At 38.3% G+C, this 21,705-nt stretch overlaps 1 protein-coding gene across 2 annotated transcripts; it reads right to left on the bottom strand.

Annotated features, from left to right (window-relative positions):
• Positions 1-417: 417 nt before the first annotated feature.
• Positions 418-19,944, bottom strand: sfi1 (SFI1 centrin binding protein). Of its 2 annotated transcripts, none has more exons than XM_017479769.2 (32): positions 19,678-19,944; positions 17,639-17,787; positions 17,477-17,548; positions 17,187-17,297; positions 16,793-16,887; positions 16,574-16,691; positions 16,385-16,487; positions 15,004-15,160; positions 14,673-14,813; positions 13,694-13,764; positions 13,494-13,586; positions 11,695-11,792; positions 11,012-11,078; positions 10,675-10,805; positions 9,854-9,935; positions 9,097-9,275; positions 8,907-8,982; positions 8,716-8,811; positions 8,195-8,271; positions 7,996-8,098; positions 7,408-7,504; positions 5,625-5,785; positions 5,462-5,536; positions 5,035-5,109; positions 4,765-4,941; positions 4,370-4,599; positions 3,924-4,064; positions 3,073-3,340; positions 2,882-2,954; positions 2,193-2,352; positions 2,002-2,104; positions 418-895 (listed from the first exon to the last, which is right to left on the bottom strand). In XM_017479769.2, the coding sequence occupies exons 2-32, from the start codon at positions 17,776-17,778 to the stop codon at positions 773-775; spliced, it is 3,693 nt and encodes a 1,230-aa protein (XP_017335258.1). In that variant the 5' UTR covers positions 17,779-17,787; positions 19,678-19,944; the 3' UTR covers positions 418-772. The 2 variants fall into 2 exon arrangements, with proteins under 2 accessions (XP_017335258.1, XP_017335259.1); XM_017479770.2 differs by having other exon boundaries at positions 2,193-2,349.
• Positions 19,945-21,705: the final 1,761 nt, after the last annotated feature.

The following is a 21,705-nucleotide window of genomic DNA, read 5'->3' as shown; positions in this document are numbered from 1 at the left end:
CCTCAAACAGTGTCGTTACTGAACTGGAAGTTGGACAACTCTACATATTCTTAACACTGACACACAGAGCAGATCTTATTTGTCATTCTTTCTTTTTTTTTTCTCCCCATCTGCAGTTCCAACCTGTCTGGGACTATAAGAGCCAGAGAGAAACAAGGTCCAACTATCCACTACTGAACTATTATAAGGACAAGCGATGCGTGTTTTCAGAGGGAATGGTACTCTGTGCTCTGAGCGCATGTGGAAGGAATCATAGTGTCACCGACATCTTGCTTCCAGCTTTTCCAAAACATGTTGTGCCTACTAGCCAAGGTTTCTTTCTTTCTTTCTTTCTTTTTTTAAATGGAAAGAACTGCAAAAACAGTGAAAGCCAGACCTACAGTACCTGCATGTGTTGGTCAGACACATAGAAAAGTAAGAACATGTACATAAATATGAAAAGAACTATTTATTTACATGAACACTACATTCAAAGATCTACAAATATTTTATAAATGTCTTTGTTACAAATAAATAAATAAATGTTAAACATGAAAAATGTACAATACTTGCTTACTTACAATAGCTTGCTCCTATTTCTACACTTGGTCTACATTTTTTGTAAAATACATCATTGCGTTTCCTGACAGTTTAAATTTTCCAGATAACAAGAACATAATTTGACATGACATATCTACAGGCTTCAAGAAATTCCTAATTCCTCACCTTTATCTGACCCATGTAGTTGTAAGCTAGACAGGGTGAAGAACACAGATAGCAGAATGCATGATATCTATATTTTAATGTTGGCTCTCAGCAGCTGGCTTTCTACACTGCTGATTCTTGCAGCATGGCAGATCACGATGGGCTTCCTTTCAGTCATTTTCTTAGACAGAGCAGAAATACGGATCTCTAGCTGTAAAAAAAAAAAAGGCAAAAACAATTTCATTATTCAAATCAGTTAGGACTTGTACCGTAGACACAAAGCACATGTAAACACAATGTGAAATACTGGTTGACTGGAGAACCTGCCATCTGCAACAATAATACACCTGACAGCTGTTATTCTCACAGGCAGATTTATGCTTAAACTGATCTCGCAAGAGAATGTGTGTTAAATGTAACCCAGAAGGATCTTACTTATGGTCATGCTGCATGTGCACCTAAATGTTTTTACCTTTTAAAGTGTTCACCTGTATTACAACCTGTACAATTTAAATGCATCAAATAACTGGCTTTTCTATCGTTCTGACACAAAGTCTTCAAGTACAAACATTTGAGTTAAAATGCAAAAACAAGCATTGGAAGAGAATTGGTAGAGATGTGCAAAATAAATAAATAATCAATGGTTAAAGACGAATGCAAACTGGTTGTATACTTGATACATTTCTATGACAAAGATTCTAAACATAGTGAGTCTTTATTAATCACATATACATTTTACAGTACAGTGAAATTCTTTTCTTCGCATACCCCAGCATGTCAGGAAGCTGGGGTCAGAGCACAGGGTGATACAGCATGATACAGCACCCCTGGAGCAGAGATTAAGGTTAAGGGCCTTGCTCAAGGGCCTAACAGTGGCAGCTTGGCAGTGCTGGGCTTGAACCCCCTTGAACCTTCCGATCAGTAACTGGCAAGCCACCGCTACACTGTGGAAACCTGCACCTCAATCCAAAAAATGTCTTCCTGATTGAAGTTGTTGTTTGCATGTTTTCAAAATTCATGTGTTAAAAACTGATGGACCAATTATAAACAAGCCATAATCATGATATTCAGTTGAACATGTTCACTTACAGACTATATGTGTTTGTAACAGGGCATTAAGATCTTTATAAGGTTCAAGCTCTTGAATAATCTCATGCATTTCACTATTTTACTTTTGGGTAGGGTCAATAATGGTGTTTTATTTATGAATCAGAATGACTGTAAACTCGTCTGAATCACTGTAAGGTTTGATGTATAGTTATTGTCATTTCGCAAACAAAATAAGTGACTTTTTTTTTTTTAGATAACATACAATACCTCATTTAATTCTTGTATAATGCTCTCTCTTTCTTCAGTATCTGCATCACTGCCTGTTGTCTGGAGCCAGTTTCTCATCACTCTTTGTAGTTTGCGCCATGTCCTGTTTGTAAATAGAGACAGATCTTTCACCAGGACAATCTTGACAGCAGCCAGAAGAGTCATAGCACACTCAGGATATTAGTACATACTGCAGCTGAGTTTTGTCTTGCTGATATCTCTGCAGGTCGAGTCTGATATCAAGTAGTTCCCTGTTCAGAGCTTCAGTAGGATCACTGCTTGTCTGCAGGAGCATGGGCTCTTCATTGTCATCATCTCCCACATCCACAAAAACACTTCCACACACCCCTGCTGGTTAAACACCCAGATGACTCAAAAGGATTCAGAACAATCTTTTTATATATATTTTTTAAACAGTCCTATAAACCAGGGATGTTTTTGAGGGAAAAAACACCTAAGGAACATTCATACAGCACACTAAATATGACATTTACTCACATTTTAAAGTGTTAAAAAAGCTTATTCTGTCAGAAGTAGAAGGAGTCTCCACATTACTTTGTTTCTTATTTGTATTTGTAAGTTAAACTCTACTTTTCTGCATCACTAGGACATGCCTGCTCTGCATGAAATTGCATGACCTGCAGTTTGCATACACCACGTCACTGCCACACTTATAATGTAGTAATGCAGCACTATTATGAAATAGAAATTTATTAAAAGGTATAGACAAGACATTTATAGATTACGCATCTTTTTGCAGTCAGACACAAATTGATGTTACTGAAAATGTAGGTTTATCTATCTTTTTACCACTACTACAAATTCTATTGACTGGAACTGTTATTCATAGGTGAAGTGTGTCTCGGTGTGCATTGTTTACTTTGACCAGGCAGGTTAGGGTGGATGAAATCTTGAGGGGAGAGGAGTGAGGGATCCTTGTGTCTGGAATTTGTCTATAAAAAAAAGCAATAAAGTGAAAAAGTAGAAGAAGTAGAGAGCTTTGATGCTGTGAAAAATGATTTTCAAGATGTTCAATCCATGCAAATGTACAACTATGCTTGCAATATTCACCTTGCACAGTGATTTAGCTGCAGTAAATGAAGAAGGAGGCAGCAGCACCTCCTGGCTCTCAGCACTAATCTGTATGGTGGAGTTTCCTGTAGAACCAGACCTGAGGATTGGGATTGGAGGCTTTATGTTCAGAACAGGAGGCTGCAGTGAAGAGGAGAGAGACAATCCAGGGGGCTGAGGCTGCGTGAATGGAAGTGAAACAAAGTGGGATGGACAAGCCACTGGAACGGATGCTAAAGGTGATGTGGATCCAGTGTCAGTTGGAGCACTGCAAACACGAAAACACAGCGATAAAGAGGTTACATAAAGGAATGTAAGGGTTTTTGTTATATCACAATCTGCCAGTGTTTCAAATATTCATGATTTGTACTTGGAAATGTTTTAATATAACTGTTTTATATGCATTACACAATGATATGGTGGACAACATGAAGCCACTGATTCACATTATAAAGATATAATTTTTGCCATACTGAAAATCATAATCTTTATTTATTTTTTACAATTGATACATTAAATCTGCAAAATGGGGGAGGTACCTGCCCAGATATCCCTCAATATGTTCTTTATACCAGGAACATGGATGGTGATTAAATCATTTATATAAACAGCATTTATAGTCTTGACTGAAAAAACAATTCGAAGCCAAAGTACACCAACGTTAAGTCACCATGTCACATACTTTAGATTTGTTTAACCCTTTTTTTGGACTCTGCATAATTCCAAGTTATATCATGGTGTTCATTTCTTCATTACAAGTAGCTGTGTCCAAGCTTTTGACTTGCAGTGTGTACAGTCATACAGTCCTGCTAATCTGTGCTGGTTTTTGATTATCGTGTGGGCAACTGTACCTTCTAGGGTGTGTTGCTTTGTGATTCTTGTCTGTGTGACTGTGTCTGCTAGGCTTTGGGTGCTGCAGCAGTTCTTTCACTGGGGAGTGCAATAAGTCATCAGGCCTTCGTGGTTGCAGCCTAGATGCTCGAACCAGCAGCCTGCAGTTTTAATGAAAGGACCATCATAAGGTTTTATCATCATAATATTATGTAGCCGCCACAATGCTTTTTTGCCTCGTTATACTCCTTAGTGTTGGTTGCTAAAAAAAAACCTAACAAGATAACAAATCGTTCACTGATATCACAGCACATCCACAGTTATCCACCCTGGCAAGTAAATCAAGCATACCTACATATCAACCACTGTCCACTGATGAACTGAGATGCAATCAAAACCCTCATCTACATTCTATTAGTTCTACATAATAGTAATTCAGTTACATGTTCTTCAGGTTTTTACTTACAGTTTGTTTACAGTGGAATCTCCTGCCCTCTGCTCTGTGGCTGGGCTCCTGATTGGTTGGTAGGTGTGTCTGTGGGTGTGGCATTCCGGCAGGGAGAAGGATACACTCTTTTTTGTTTTAGAGTGCCTGTCATTTTTATTTGTCTCTCCGACTCTGGAAGGCTTGCACAATGCCCGCTGCTTCCATCGCAAGGCGCACCGCCGTACTACTGCCTGCAGCTGCCGTGAACTCTGTGATAAAACATTTTCTTTTTTCTTTTCAAAATGTATAACTCACACTTTAAGGGTGTGCATTGGTGTTTGAATACCCGATTAAGCAGCTCGTCACAACCTGTACAGAACAATATTACAATTATGGAGAAAGCATGTCCCTATTCAAAACGCATGCATACACACCTGTTCATGGCTGTGGAGAGCCATGTTCGTAGAGAACGCACTCATGTGTGTTGTGTATGTAAGGATGTGGGTGACGCCTTCTCGTAGAAGGTCATCTCTGTAGAATTGAGCTGCTGCTGCAAGACGCTTCTGTTTTCTTTGACACTCAGCAACCCAGTGTCGCCACACAAAGAGCACCTGAACTCATAAATACACACAAACAAAACACTGAATTGTATAATTGTTACGACTTTAAATATTCATTCAAAGTTGTTGCTGTTAAGGTGTTACCTTGGCCTGCAGGTTCAGGGACCAGTGCCAAAGGGCCATCTCTGTTAGTTCTGCCTCTCTTCTTCTGCTCTGTAGCTGTGCCATTTAAATGATTAAAAGACAAAAGGGGACACTACGAATCATACACCTTAAAAAATTCAAGTATTTTATTTTTAAATCTTTACCTTTTGCTGCTATAGTTACAACACACACTTTGTTGTCTGTCTATAATGTATGAATAAATTCCTTTAAAGATATCTGCATTGTAATTGCAACTAAGTTTTAAAATCTCAGGAAAAAAAGTATTCTGTGGAATATCTTTAAGAATATTCTCTGTTTTTTGCTTATTTTTTCTTTTTGACACTAATACACAATAACATTCGATATGATGCATTAAACTCAAAGTTGGAGGCGTCTATAGTACAAACAATGAATGTGTAGTACTCACCTGTGCTTTCCAAAGGTTAAAAAAATGCTGACACACTCTTAATCTGTGTAGATCATTGCTTCTGTTTTTCATGACCTAATACATGCACATACATTCAACATAAATATATCAGGAAAATACGGATGAGTATTACAGTCTAATACAGGGTGGTAAAGATGGGCACCTGATAGTGTTTGTGCTGGTAATTATTTAACATCCAGGCTCTGAGACTTTTTTTGAGCAAGATATGGCAGTGATATCTGCAGGCTTTCTCCACAGACAGCCTCTCTTCTCTCACCTCACTCAGTTTCTCTCGCCACCGCCTAAGAACTGCCTGCATCCGAACTGCCAGAAAACATACACGAGCACGGTTCAGACACCAGCATGGACAGAATCTCTTATACACAACTAATACTACCAAAAATGAAACCCCTTTTTTAACAGAAAGTCACTATACAGGTGCATCTCAAAATTAGAATATCGTGGAAAAGTACATTTTTTCCATAATTTAATTTAAAAAGTGGAACTTTCATATATTCTAGATTCATTACACAAAGTGAAATATTTCAAGCTTTTTTTGGTTTTAATCTTAATGAGTACGGCTTACAGCTCATGGAAGTCAAAAATCTGGTATCTCAAAATATTACAATAAAAATTAATAATACAGAAATGTCGACCTTCTGAAAAGTATGTTCATTTATGCACTCAATGCTTGGTCGGGGCTTTAATCCTTTTGCACGAATTACTGCATCAGTGCAACATGGCATGGATGCAATCAGCCTGTGACACTGCTGAGGTGTTATGGAAGCCAAGGTTGCTTTGATGGCGGCCTTCAGCTCGTCTGTATTGTTGGGTCTGGTGTCTCTCATAGATTCTCTATGGGGTTCAGGTCAGGCAAGTTGGCTGGCCAATCAAGCACAGTAATACCATGATCAGCAAACCAGTTACTAGTAGTTGTGGCACTGTGGGCAGGTGCCAAGTCCTGCTGGAAAAGGAAATCAGCATCTCCATAAAGCTCATCAGCAGATGGAAGCATGAAGTTCCCTAAAATCTCCTGGTAGACGCTGCATTGACTCTCGACTTGAGAAAACACAGTTGACCAACACCAGCAGATGACATGGCACCCCAAATCATCACTGACCGTGGAAACTTCACACTGGACTTCAAGCAGCTTGGATTCTGTGTCTCTCCACTCTTCCTCCAGACTCTGGGACCTTGATTTCCAAATGAAATGCAAAATTCACTTTCATTTTCCCCATGATTGTGGTTGTGTGTACCAAACCGGAATGAGAGATTAAAGCCTCAGGAAAACTTTGCAGCTGTTTTAAATTCACTGATTAGAGCTCTTCTCAGGTCGACATTTCTGTATTATAAATTCTTTATTAGAATATTTTCAGACACTGGATTTTTGATTTCCATGAGCTGTAAGCCGTAATCATCAAGATTAAAACCAAAAATAAACAGGTTTGAAATATTTCACTTTATGCCTAATGAATCGAGAATATATGAAAGTTCCACTCTTAAAATTAAATTATGGGGAAAAAAATGAACTTTTCCACGATATTCTAATTTTTTGAGATGCACCTGTAATTGCTGTATCCGGAATTCACCTTATTGTATATTGATATCCAGCCAGTGTCAGTTGAAAACACCTTTTATTACCTTTTAATGCATGTGTTGCCAGCTAAATAAAATTGTGTGTTTTATTGTGGCAAAGCAATTAAAACATTAAAAGAGAACATTTGAGATATATTTTGATTCCAAATGTCATATCTTTCAATAATTAATGAAAAAAACTGAAATATCTATATAGTACTGAATATAAAAACTGAACATTATGGTTAAATGGATGGATGGATAGATAGATAGACAATATATAGATATACTTTCCTGATCCCCAAGGGAAAATCTGGGAAATGTATAGTACTGAATATTAAAACGAGCAAAAACTGTGATGCAAATAGTACCTCTGTCCAGGTGAAGTTGAGCTTCTCTCAGTGCTTCCTCCTGCTGGTGATGATGAACAGCTTTGAATGCTGATCTCTGACGCCATGCTAGCAACACCTGTGCATAAAAATAGCAACAATATCACGTAATATTGCAATAAAATATTTCTTTTTTTTCTTTTCTTTCAGTGACACTTTTTTCACTAAGGTTTACCAACAAGGAGATGGACATTAGGTAAACAAATCATGAACAGAGTGGCATCATTTTCCGTATCAGCATCTGTGTCGAAGAGGGGACAGTGAAGAACACAATCTTTGCTTGGTTTATAATGCTAGTGTTTAGTAATAGCGTTCAAGATAACTTCACGCATATAGAAACCCCATTCATTTATTCATTCATCTTCAGTAACCCGTTTATCCTAGTCAGAGTATGATAAAGTGGATCTGGAACCTATCCTGGGAACATAAGGAGCAAGGCAATAATACAACCTGGATGGGACCCGAGGGAAGAATACTAACCTGTTTTCAGTGCCATTACTTTGAAAACTCAAAACCTGAGACACACAATATTGTCCCACACCACAGTCATATACATGCAGTCAAGAGCACCTTTGACAGTAAGCTGTGTTGATAATGACACTTTGCTTGTGTCTCTTTCTCTCTTTCCTCCACTGACAGACATACATTCCTTCTCCACAAACACAGCATCCTCCTGTAGTGAATGTAAACAGACACAAACAAAAACTGGAGCAGATGTTCATAAGAAAAACTAAATATTCAGAACAGCAATGCAGTGTAATTGTAATACCTGAGCAGATGTTTCTGATGTTGTTGGTAATGTTTTTCTACACTTAGGTTGATCTGCTGGATCTGTGCATGGTGTTTCTATACATGTACACACACACACACACACACACACAAAATGATGAGGTTACTAATCTTGATTTATACCAAAATACACAAAAAACATAAAACCTTAGATCAAAATGATATCAAATGGTATTATCATTTTTAATCGTAACATTTGATGTATTTCTATTAACCGTGTTTCTACTGACATTCCAGAATGTTCCAAAACTTTTAAACTTAGTTTGTGGTTTGTGTTATCAACACCATTTCAGAAACATTTGATTATTTAATTATTTCTTTAAAGTAGGACCAAAAATTTTTCTTGAAACTACAACCCAGGAAGATTAAACTGGCCCTAGTCCATGAGGTTCCTGAGTTCCTGAAAAGGTTCCTGTGGTGGAATTGCATGTATGTTCTGTTAGAAGCAACGCATAATATTGACTTTTGTCTAAATATTCTCTCTCTTTAAGGATACTCTACCTTCCATGCATCGAACATGTGCTTGAGTAGTCTTCCTTCATAGTACTCCTCAATTTGCACCAATCGCCTGTTCTTCTCTCTTCTGCACTCTACATACTGGAAAAAAACACACAGACAATCACACTCATATGCACAATCATACATACTGCAACTTAAAAACATCTGCAGTACTTCACAGTAACTGTCAATACCTCATGCCAGCCAATCAGAGCTCGCCTCATGCACTGATGACTGTCATGGACCACTGCCTGCTCAAAACGCCTCTGTCTGATGGAGAACACACACAACTATTTCAAACACAATTTAAACACCCACCCTCAAGGAGTTGCAACAGTAAACTTACTGACAGTTCCACAAGTGTGACTTCAGTGTGTGTCGCACCTCCACTGGATGTCGCTGACATTGTGTCTCCACTGCTTCAGAGTTTTGTGCAGAAGAGTGTGACGGTAAAGCGTCGCAGCTTTTGTTTGTTTGAGCCTGTCCTCTCTCTGCTGAAACATCCTGCATAGCCACGTAGACCAGGCATGGGACACACACACTTGCTCTGAATGCAACACAGCCTGAGGAAATTAACAAGAGTGTGATGGGAAAGAAGTGTGAGTTTGCAGGTATGTGTAGAATCAGGTAAGATTTTTATAAGAAATGACTGATTTCTACTGATGTAATATAAAACAATAACAAATTATGAATAGGGGTATTTTCCTTTGCAAGGTCAAAAACAAGATTTGTCTCACACATGGCCACTATATAACCCTAAAGAAATTGTAAGTAAACTTTGATTAGCATTACTAACTATTGATGCCAATCTTCTGTTTGTAGCAAAACCGTTCACCTGGAATTTTTGTTGCGCTACAAAAAGCTAATGGAAAAAGCACAGTTCCAGTCCTCTGCTATCATAGGTACCACTACTTTGGACAGTGGTAAAAGGTCTAAAAGATTACTTTCTTAGTGTTAAACTTGCCTCAAATTACTAATTCAAACGCTACATGTGCATTCCAAATAAAGAGACTTCTGAGTTTAAAAGTAAAATTAAATAAAAATAAATAAATAACATAAAAAACCGCCATTCTTTCAACCCTTTTCAAGAGAATTTTGGATGTCCATTTATACAGTTAATGATGCATGTGTGTCTGTTTACCATTCTCTCCGCTAGCCTCTGGTCTCTCTGACGAACGCAACGTTCCCACCAGGTATAAAAACCCCAGCTGTACATCTGCTGTCTACGCAATCAACAAAAAATGTTTTGCTTTTTTTTACCAAATACACAAACAAACACAGAAACAGACCTCAGTATGTCCTAACATGCACATTTAAACAGTTCACTTCCAGGAAAAGACATGTTCAAGAACAAAAGCTCATTTAAGTAACAAAAGCTGATTTATGAAGTGACTTCTTAACATCATATGAAGCAGATATTTATAGTTAAAGATAAAAATCTTTGGAAGATCTGTCAATTTATATGTATGTATCAATTTCAAATTCAATAAATAGATATACTCGTCACATTTCTTAAGTATACTGCTTTTAAAAAATTCCAACTGGTAAAAACTGGTGATAATGCCATATAAATCCTACAAACATTCAACCACTCCTTCTTGAGATATCGCTCTATAAAATAACAACAATCTCAGACAAATGCACGAACAACCAGGCAGCAGAGGCATTATATCTTTCAACTTTTAGAGTTTAGTGGGATCATGATGGGATTTAGTGACATCAGGTATTCATATACTGTACAAACTATCAACTGACATTGTTGAGACTTAGTCTTTGATATCAATAGTCCAAGCTGTAGTCAAAGATGTATATAAAACAAATTAATCATAAAAGTATGTACATTGTGCGGGGCTTTAAATCACAATGTATTAAAAAAAAAAAAAACATGATAAATACATTAGTAGTCACACATACAAAGTCAGGGCCAAATTAAATCTGATGTTTACTATTTCATAGACTCACTGATAATACTGTTCAGCTATTTCTCTCCTCTCCCTGTGCTCTGTTCTTCGTATTGTAAACTCTGTCCAGGATTTCACATATTTTGGAAGGATCCGGTTTGCAAACCAAGAGTCAGCTCGCAACTCTAAATCCTACACACACACACACACACACACACACACACACACACACGAAAATGAAGGTTCATATTATGCGATGAGTCTTTCATTATGCTGAGGTTAACTGCACTACTGAAGAGACACAGTGATTTATGATGGAGCAGATGAACATAGGATCACTCGATCTAACTGTGGAGGAAAAGTGTGTGATAAAACGTAAATCCAATTCGGACTGGTACCTGCGTGCGTCTGTGCTCTTTGCAGCGCTCCCTCCATCTCTGAAGATAAACTCTCAGCACGGCAATTCTAAAGGTAAATACAAAGTTATTAACATTTCCATAAGTCTGTTTTGGATGTAGTGACTCCAGTGCTGGTAGTCTGGATGGAGTTCCTGGCTCTAGCACACTTACTAAAACTGGGAATTAACTGTTGATTTAAATATGATGTCTTTGAACAGGAAAATGCTGGTGTAAAAAAAATTCTCTGCTGGAATCCTGATATCTTTGGAATCCCTGCTATGCTATAGCATGTGACTTTATGCTTTTCATCCACTGTATTTTCTTAAAATGCTACATTTTAAAGTGATTTACAAATTATTAACTCGTTCATTTAATTTAAGAACATTAAACTTATCTAATACCCTCTGAAAAACATTAGCTGGTTAACAATGGACTTGCCTTAAACCACTGTTTATTAAATTGGTCATTGGAGCCCCATAGGTGTAAACTCATTCACCCTTTCACAAATGTCAGCTATTCAGGGTTACTGATTTCTTGGTTTATGTGTTTTGGATGCTGGGAGAAGGCAAAAACCCTATGGAGATCCCTGAGGACTGGTTTAAAAGTATCGCCTTAAACTAAGCCCAAGGTGTTAAAAAATAGTAGGTTTTACATTTGTGGTCGTTAGATGATAAATTATGAACCTGTGATAGTTCACTGCTACAGTGATTTGGGGCTGAATACTCCTTTCCTCAATCTGCACCAAGCGCAGCTGCCAACGTTTCCAATATTTCACCATCATCTGCAAAAAACAACAAGTTATCTAAGGAATAGGACACAAAAGCTAACTTAATAAATGCAACACTAAATCTACAATGATATTAAGTCAAGTGTTTCAAGTACCAACCCAATTCCGAAAAAGATGGGACCGTATGGAAAATGGGGGGAAAAAAAGTCATTTGAAAATTCAATTCACCCTGTACTATAATAAAAACACATTATTTGATGTTTTACTTTGTGAATTTATTTTTGAAAATATACACTCATTTCAAATCTGATGACTGCAACGCACTTCAAAAAAGTTGGGACAGTCGACTGTTTACCATTGTGTAACATTATCGTTTCTCTTAATAAAACTTAAGTGTTTGGGCACTGAAGACACCAGTTGGTTAAGTTAAGCAAGCAGAATTTTCCCCATTCATCCATTATACATTTCTTCATTGGCGCAACTGTATGAGGCCTCCGTTGCCTTATTTTGCGCTTCATAATGCTCAATCAGAGACAGGTGAGGACTGCAGGGAGTCCATGCTAGCACCCACACTCTCTGTTTACGCAACCATGTGGTTGTAATTCGGGCAAAATGTGGTTTGGTGTTGTCCTGCAGTATAGGCTGCTCCAAAATGTGTACATATCTTTCCGCATTAATGCTGCCCTCACAGATGTGCAAGTTACCCATGCCATGGACACTGACAGACACCCATACCATGACAGACACTGGCTTTTGGACTTGATGCTGATAACAGCTTCGATGGATGGTCCTTTCCCTCTTTGGAATGGAGAACACAAAGGCTGTTTTCTCCAAAAACTGTTTGAAATGTTAACTGGTCAGACCACAAAACATGATTCCACTGTGCTACTGCCATCTCAGATGAGACACAGCCCAGAGAACTTGGCAGCACTTCTGGACAGTGTTGATGTATGGCTTCTGCTTTGCATAGTAAAGCCCTAACTTGCATCTGTGGATGCAGCGGCGAATGGTGTTGACGGCCAAGGTTTACCCAAGTATTCCTGAGCCCATGTCAGGATATCCATTACAGACTCGTGACGGTTTTTAAGACAGTGACGTCTGAGGGATCGGAGATCACGCCCATTCTGAAGTAGTTTTTGGCCTTGCCCTTTACGCACCGAGATTTGATCGTATTAATGGAATCTTCATTATATTGTGCACTGTAGAAGGTGAAATACCCAAAACCCTACCGATTTGTCTTTGGGGAATGTTGTTCTCAAAGTGTTGGATTATTCGCTGACGCATCTGTTGGCAGATTGGCGAGCCTCGACCCAGCCTTGCTCTTGAAGGACTAGGCCTTTTTTGGAGGCTCGTTATATACCATGATTAGACGATTGTCTCACCTGTTCTACATGACCTTTTTATTTCAACTCGTCACATCGCTATTAGTCCTAAATTGTCCCTGTGCCAACTTTTTTTTTTTTTTTTTTGAACGTGTTGCATTCATCAATTTCAAAATAAATGTTTACTTTCCAAAAACCATGCAGGTGATTAGGTAAAACGTCAAATACCTTATCTTTATGTTTTTTGCTTAAATAAGTGTCAAAGTACATATACAAATCACTCCTCTTTGTTTTTATTAGCATTTTCCATACTGTCCCAACTTTTTCAGGTTTGGGGTTGTAATATTTGCAAGGTACTAGAGATAATACATACTAAAGATGCTAGAGAAATACTGCATGAATTCCATACATAGCAACAACTAGTTTCTCTTACTGTGCGCCGAAGATGCTTTGCACTAATGTTCTTGTTCAACTGATGAGTTTTACAGCGAGTGGCATTTAGGGCCAAGCCTTTAAACCCTATACGCTGAAAAAGGGGAGAGAGCAAAGTGAGAAGTAGAGAATGTTTCACTATGTGTGTAAAAACATAATGTATTAGTATTTCCAAGACTGCACAACTCATATGTTTCTGACCAGCAGCTGAAGGTGTCGATGTTGAATGGCAGTCTGTTCATTCTTGGCCTTTACAGAGCACATGTGCACATCTACAAAGCAGATCAGGAAAGTTTGGTGTACAAGGAAAAGTTTTCATTAAAACAACCACATGGAAAACTTCTTGAGCATCTTTATTATTCTCCCCCTAAAAGGTGAGATTTATTGGGGTCATCGCAATTTGGTCTTGGATTTTTCCCAGATTTCCTCCCTAATTTAGTCATGGTCAATTCCCGCCAATCAGGCAGCTCTCCCCCTCTCTATCACACAACAGCTACTAACCAGAGAGGGTGAAGGCCATCACGTGCTTCTTCCAAGACAGCTCATGCATTGTCAGGGAGCAACGTAACACACTCAGAGAAAAGCACTATCAACCCACTTCTGCATGCATGCTGTGATTGATAGGAAAGAACAGCCAATTTTGTCCCTCTTAAGCTCCTGGCCACGGATGGCTGTGGCATTTAATGATTTGAATTCACAATCTCCGGATGATAAGGCGAATGCTTTTCTGTCGCATCACTTGGGAGTCCATCATCACAATTTTTAACGTTAAAAAATGTATCTGAGCTCTGCAGTGGTACAACTGTCAACCCATCCTAAGAAACAACGCAAATTTGAACCCTGATGATACCATAGCTGTCTGAAGCCAGGAATCAGAGAGTGCATAACTGGCCCTGGATGGGAAGGATGATGTTATAAATTGTGCATATAAAATAAAGCACATAGACAGCAGTGTCCTTCAAGAGCATCCAGCTTTCTTTCCTTTAATATTATGTGAGCAGTATTTCAAGTGGCAGTGTCTGCCTTCATGTCTCAGCAGAAGAACGTTAGAAGAAAGTAGCATGCTTTCAGGGAGAAATAGCTGGTGGAAATTGACTAGGATCACATTTGGAGAAAACAAGTAGATAAAAATCTATTAGAAAAGCATATTTAGAAATAATGACTGAATGCATAAGGATACAGTCTCTCCAATGTGAAAATGCCCGTCGTTGAGTGGCATGCAGTGCTAGATTCTCTGCAATCTGTCTGTTCTTCAAAGTTCTGTGCCACACACACCAGTACCTCCTCAACACAGAGCAGCACCATACACTGCTAGCCATAGCTGCAACACATGAGCAAATTATGGTTGTATACAGGAACTATTTCCTGGCAACTTTATCATTTAGATCAAGAAATACAAACCATGGGCTGTGAGCAATCCAATGAGCTTACAATGACATACTCTACCGTAATTACAGAAAGACTCAATATGAAGGAAAGACTTCACCCATGCTGTAGGGTAGATCTGGTACCTTTTGCCTCATTTTGAACTTTCTTGTGTTGAGTGTGTGTAATCCAGCATCGTAGTACACGTTTCTGAATTTTCTGGCAGTACTGAAGATGTCCTCTGGCTTCTTTCTCTCTCAAGATACAGGTCTGTGCATATTTCTTTTCCCATTGCAGCCATGCCTGCAATCGACACACATAACTTGGTCAAAAGTGAAATATGCATTTATATTATACATTGCAAATTCAGAAAAAGAGGATGGTCAGTATCAGGAATTAGGATTTCTCACATGCATATAGTAGAGATTTTTAAGACCTCCTGATGATGAGAATTCATCAGAAGCAAAGAACATAATCAGCTCCAAAAAAAAAAAATACAGATGATGACTCACCCATAGCACCAGAAAGTCACACATATCTGACTAATCTGACTAATAAGTTTTAATAAGAAATAAATTAAACTGAAGTCTGTTTAGCATAAGCTGTATTGGGGTTGCTGAGCATCCAATACTTATTTACTCCTTAATGATCCACTTGCCTTTCACTCCACCTCTCTATATTATATCATACAATGGGCATAACTTTGTTTGGAGACAGGGAACAGGGCAAGAAACAGGTTCACTGTGACATCTCTGTTGTAAAAGAATAATAATTATAATAACAATCAAACAATTTCTAAACACAAAGATGCCTGAACCCACATCCAAGAAATTATACATTGGTTTTTTAATACATTAATCCACAAGAAATAGAAATCTCTAGCTAAATATAAATGACAAGAAAGCATGAGACATGGGTACATATATAAAAACAGATCTGAAACAATAACGTTTACAAATATTGTGACATTGCCTCCTAGTGACATTTTTGTCACAGAAAGCAACACAATTTTTGTCTTTTGTGTTTTTTCTTCCAGATCAAACCATGTTCACTCTGTGGCATTGCATAGTTATCAAATGTTTTTAATGAAAATCCAAATTCAGTTCAGAGGGCCCCTGCGAGTTCAAATCCGGATGATGCCACAGGCAGAAGCGGATGGGAGTACAAGAGAGCACGACTGGCTGTGTTTTCTGGGCAGAAGGCATTACTACATCTCCCCTGTCAATCAGAGTGACGCAAACCCAATTGTAGGCAGCTGTGAGTTATTGTATGCATAAGAGGGCAGCTTCCTCCAAATGTGTTCACGTGTTCTGTAACGTAACATGAGCAGCCATTTGAAAAGATCCTTGGTATTATCCTTGGTTTGTTGCTATTCTTTCACAGGGGGCAACTAGTTAGTGGATGGGAATTGCCAGATGAGCAAATTGAGTGAAAAATGGAGTAAAAAATCCCAAATAAAATCCAAATATTTATTTGCAATAAACTTAACACTCCTAATTATAGACACACACACACACACACACTTACTCTGCTCTGTACAGACATAGTCCATTGCTGTACAGCCATTTCTGCATGAAGATGCTCTGTTCTACGTCGTTGTAGTGCAGTTTGCCACACAGTCCACACCCACCTATCACAAGACACACAAATAAGGTCTGTAAGTTTTCCTCAGACTAACCTATATCTGACTGCGAGCAGATACAGTATAAAGCTCACCCAATAGCAGTATGTCTGTGGTGTTTTAGGGCTGTGTCATACATCCTATGCTTTAAGCGTCTCATTTCCACATACAGCTCCCAGCCATCCCACACGAAACGCATCCGATGCTGCTTCGCTGCAACACAGCACACAATGACACACATCTAGAGCTGATAGACCAGCAAACATAGTGTATACATTTAGTAATGTGTACAGAAATTTACATGCGTCCCCTACCAAAGATGAATGCGATGTGCAGCTTTTTTTTCTCTTCTCTCTGAATAGACAAATACTCATGCCAGGCTTGGTAGACTTTACTGTACAGGACATACCTGCAATAACAGGACAAAAGAAGTGAGAAATTGTTCAATTAATATTTTAAGATTTGATGTGGCTCTCTATCTTCTGGGTAGAGGCTTGTAATACAAAAGTCAGAAATGCATTCTAAAACATCTGGCTCGCCTTACATATAGACACCAGGATGTTTGAACATTTCTGAACAGTGTCAGTTGAGACAAAAATGTGGACAATTAACAAAGCTAATAGGAACCAGTGAGCAAGATTTTACCTGTACAATGATAAACTAGTTATTATTCTTTCTTAACAAATTCCTTCTCTATTAAATACTCACTTATAGTGACAATTTGCTCTAATGGTCAGTGTCCACTCTCTTCTGGCATGCCACCACTCGTCTTTCCAGGCCCTCAGAACCTTCCTCAGGACCACCTTATTGTGGTGAGACCTGGGAAATGAAAGTCACTTTAAAACCATTCACACAACTATCTACTGGAGATATGAATTTTTAGTAGTAGTACTACTAATACTAGTAGTTGCTGTAATTATTTTATTATTGTTGTTGTTGTTGTTATTTTAATACAGATCCAAATAGTTCAACAATGGCAGTGTGGCAAAGAACTGAACCTGGCATGTGATGGAATGATTCGTCCAAAAGTCTTCTGAATCCAGAGGTGAAGGAACTTCCCTGCAAGATGCCTACACACACAGCCCAAAGCAGCGTTGGTTTTGGCACAATCCCAAAATCAGCTTCTTAAAGAACATCCTGTTGCATTAATGATTACTAACCGTATCCTGAGCTCTTTGAGTCGTCCACCTCTGTTCCACGTGTATCCCACTCTGTAGATGACCTTACGGACTGGTGTATTCCTCATCAAGCCCTTTGCAGACACGCCCTGTTTTCCACATTGTCTTTTTGTTTTGTGCATAGTCTTTGACTGGAAAAAACAGCAGGTATATAACGGTAAATATTAGCACTGGTCTAATATTTTTTTTAGAAAATATTTTATGTAGCTAAATTACTTTGGGGTTGATATTCAGGTTTATCACTGGTTAAAGCTATAAGCAGAGATTTAGAAATGTTTGTTTCACATTTGTGTTCCAGGAAGCGCCTTCTACAGCAACAATAAGGAGTTAATTCCCAGCCGAAAAATATTATATAAAAGCAATGAGGTCCAATGAGTTACTATTTGACCATGTAATACGCAGTTAAAGAAGGGATTTATTTATAATCGTACTATCTGTTGTCACCCAGATGAGGATGGATTCCCTTTTGAGTCTGGTTCCTCTCAAGGTCTCTTCCTCATGTTGTCTCACGGAGTTTTTCCCTTGCCTCTGGCTTGCTCATTAGGGATTCATTCATACACTTAAAATCTATATCCTGAATTTATATATTTCTGCAAAGCTTCTCTGGGACAATGTCCATTGTTAAAAGTGCTATACAAATACAACTGAACTGAATTAAGTCCTGTTTTTACTTAATTTCTCCTTGGGGATCATTAAAGTACTCTCTCTCTCTATATATATCTATATATCTATATCTCTCTCTCTCTCTCTCTCTCTCTCTCTCTCTCTATATATATATATATATATATATATATATATATATATATATATATATATATAAATATAAATAAAAGAACTAGGGATGGGCACCATCTTATCGTTTGTGATATACCGGTAAAAATTCTCCCCACAATAAGAATGAGTCTTCCCGCGATAATAACGATAAAGCCTAGTTGATGATGTATTTCTTGCGACAGTCTGCGACCCATTCGCAGCTCACGTGCAGAGCGAAAACAAGTACGGCGGAAGGCGGACGTGAAGCTGAGGAGGAGTTCATCGCTAAACAAGGAGCTACTGTACCTCTACAATCTGGAACTGGTTTGGTTACAGAAAATCAGTTTTACTTTTAGATCAATGTTTGTGTTTCTGAGGCTCTCAGGACCCCAGCTATCACTTGTAGCCAAAATCAGTGGTGCATGGTACTATATTTATATCGTCACTGATATAGTTATCGCAATAAATACCAGAAAATACCGTGATATAGTTTTAAGCCCATATCGCCCATCCCTACTAAGAACGACAAAATCCATAATCAAACCTGCAAGTCTGATCATAAGCATAGGTTTTATGAGTACAAACCTCACATTACAGCTATGAATCATTACTTGTCTTTGTTCATGTTGCACCTTAACACTTTTACACCTTTCATTATACATTTCTCACTTCTTCAAGCAGCTACAAATTTTCATGTCAAATCTGTAAGTATAGTAAGTGATTATACATAAAAACTGACTATACATAAAAAATGTTAGCCATGTTGCCTTCATGTACAGTTACTCACTGGGGAACAACAAATAAATCTGTTAATAAATAAAACACGGTTTTAAATAATTTTAGGGTTATCTTTTTATTGCCCTTAACTCTCATTAATGTCCACTTGGATTATTACAGTGAGCTGTCAAAACCCTGAAAGTGTAACCATGTGCTCTGGCAGAGAAACCAGCCATTTGTAAATGTAGTGTGAAACTCTAAGCAGGTAAATGGCAAAGCAGATACATCCTGATTTGCAAACATAACATGTATTAAAGACATAAACAACAATTCAGTGCTGCAATGTGAAGACTGTGCTCACAAAAGTAAAATTATGCGAGTTACAAGATTTAAAGGATGATGTTTAACAGAAAATAACTCCATCTTTCCAGATGAAGTTCTGGGTTCCAGATGAAGTTCTGGGTACAAATAAAGCAAAAACAAACTGAACAAAAGTACAGTTTTTATATGCACGGTTTAGCACTCATAGAGAAATGATAAAGAAACTATACCTTTAACAGTTTCTTCAGTGTTTACCACTTTGTTCCTGACTGTTAGCCAAGTCGCTACCTAGACAACCTCTTCAGACAGGCAGCGAGAGCTAACATGTGTTGTATTTTCTTCTTTCTCAAATTGAATTATGCAGTAAACCAAACTTATGGTATTAGGAATAATTTAATGACACTTAGGCGGATTTGTCTTGATATCCATCACACAAATCCATTTCTACAACAAACCGTAACTGCCGCGTCCCTGTGTTAACATCCGCCTGCTTCATTTCACAATAAAAGTTCAGTGAAGCCTGCAGTCCACAAGGCTCACTGCTCCATATATTAGGATTAAGATTTACAGTATGTATTTCTGTACACTCTATAGGGAGTACAACACGACGGGTAGGAAAATAATCAACAACGGGGTGCTGTGATGCCGACTGAAGCACAGCAGAAGTGATTATTTTCCAATAACAGCACATCCTGAAGTGTTCCCCTAATTCCACAGCAGTTTACCAACTATTACATCCATCCATGCATCCAACCATCCATTAATTTTCTCTACCGCTTATCCCACACAGGGTTGCGGATAGCCTAGAGCCTACACCAGGGAACTTGGGGCACAAGACAGGGGACACCCTGGATTGGGTACCAATCCCATTGCAGGGCACAATCACACACATTCACATACTACAGACAGGTTGGAAATCAGCCTACAGCACATCTTTGTAATGGAGGAGGAAACCAGAGTACTCGAAGGAAACCCCCAAAGCACATGGAGAAGCTGCAAACTCCATGCAAACAGGGCAGGGGCATGGTTTGAGCTCCCAACCCTGGAGGAGAAAGGCATGCATGCTAGCCACTAATCCCCCCCCCCCCCCCCCCCCATTACAATGTTTTATTGATTTAAAAATGAAATTATAATTTTTATTTGTTTCTAATTATGGTTAATGTTATGGAACATCTGCAGAACAGAACAAGTTAGTTCCTGTTATCAATTACGTTAGAACAGCTATAAACGGTCGTACCCTCATCAGCTTCTTTATTGTATCTCTCTTCAGGTTAACAATATGCAGCTTTTAATGACACAGGGAAACTGTACGGTCATACTGAACACTTCCATGTGTCGGAAAACAAAATGTTTTTGCTTTACCTCTGATTTTTTACAAATCACTGGCACTGGAGACTCCTTCCAAAAATGCTAAATAAACATTTCCTCAAAGAATGCCTCCCCATATTAACAGTTACAGTTTTTTTTAATGGGGAAAGTCTGCCATACATTCCCTGTGTAAGTTGTTACTATAGAAAACATTATGTATTAAATAAGTGCATTATTATAAATGTTGCAACTAGTACTATAACCAGAGCCATGATGTTATAGAAAATTAAGCAACAACTTCTGAACAATTAGAATTGAGTATTTAATAGCACTGTGGTATAATAATTTATACACCTTGTATATTGCATATTGTAATCATTAGGGAGTAATGGTAATGGTTCAAGATTTGATTAGGGTCTTTTTTTTTTTATCAATCTATGTTATATGTACATACAGGTGATAAATGAAAGGGGGAAAAAACATAAAGTGGAGAACAACTAACTGCCAGAACAGCTTCACTGAGCAAGATCCTTTCATCTATCCATCCATTTATCCAGCCGCCCATTTTCCATATCATTTATTCTACACAGGGTTATGGGGGACTCTGGAGCCTATCCCAGGGAACTCAGGGCACAAGGCAGGGAATACCCTAGATGGGATTATTCTAAAAGATATTCCCCAAATTGGTGTTTTGATGATGGTGGTAGAGAGTGCTGTCTAACATGTCAGTCCAAAATGTCCAATAGGTGTTCAGTTCCTGTGGAAGTGAGCAGGATCATCCTGGAAGAGACCATTTACATCAGCATAGAAATGATAATCATAGGATAAAGGTGATCAGTCAGAATAACTTTCTATTGGCTGTGGTAACCCTTCCTTCTAAGGGGACAAGTGGATCCACACCATGCCTGGAAAACAATATACAAAAAGTGTATTCCTGCTTTGTAGGTACA

Source organism: Ictalurus punctatus, chromosome 11 (assembly GCF_001660625.3).
Source record: "Ictalurus punctatus breed USDA103 chromosome 11, Coco_2.0, whole genome shotgun sequence".
Taxonomy (NCBI): Eukaryota; Metazoa; Chordata; class Actinopteri; order Siluriformes; family Ictaluridae; genus Ictalurus; species Ictalurus punctatus.
This window is presented reverse-complemented; position numbering and strand designations above follow the sequence as displayed.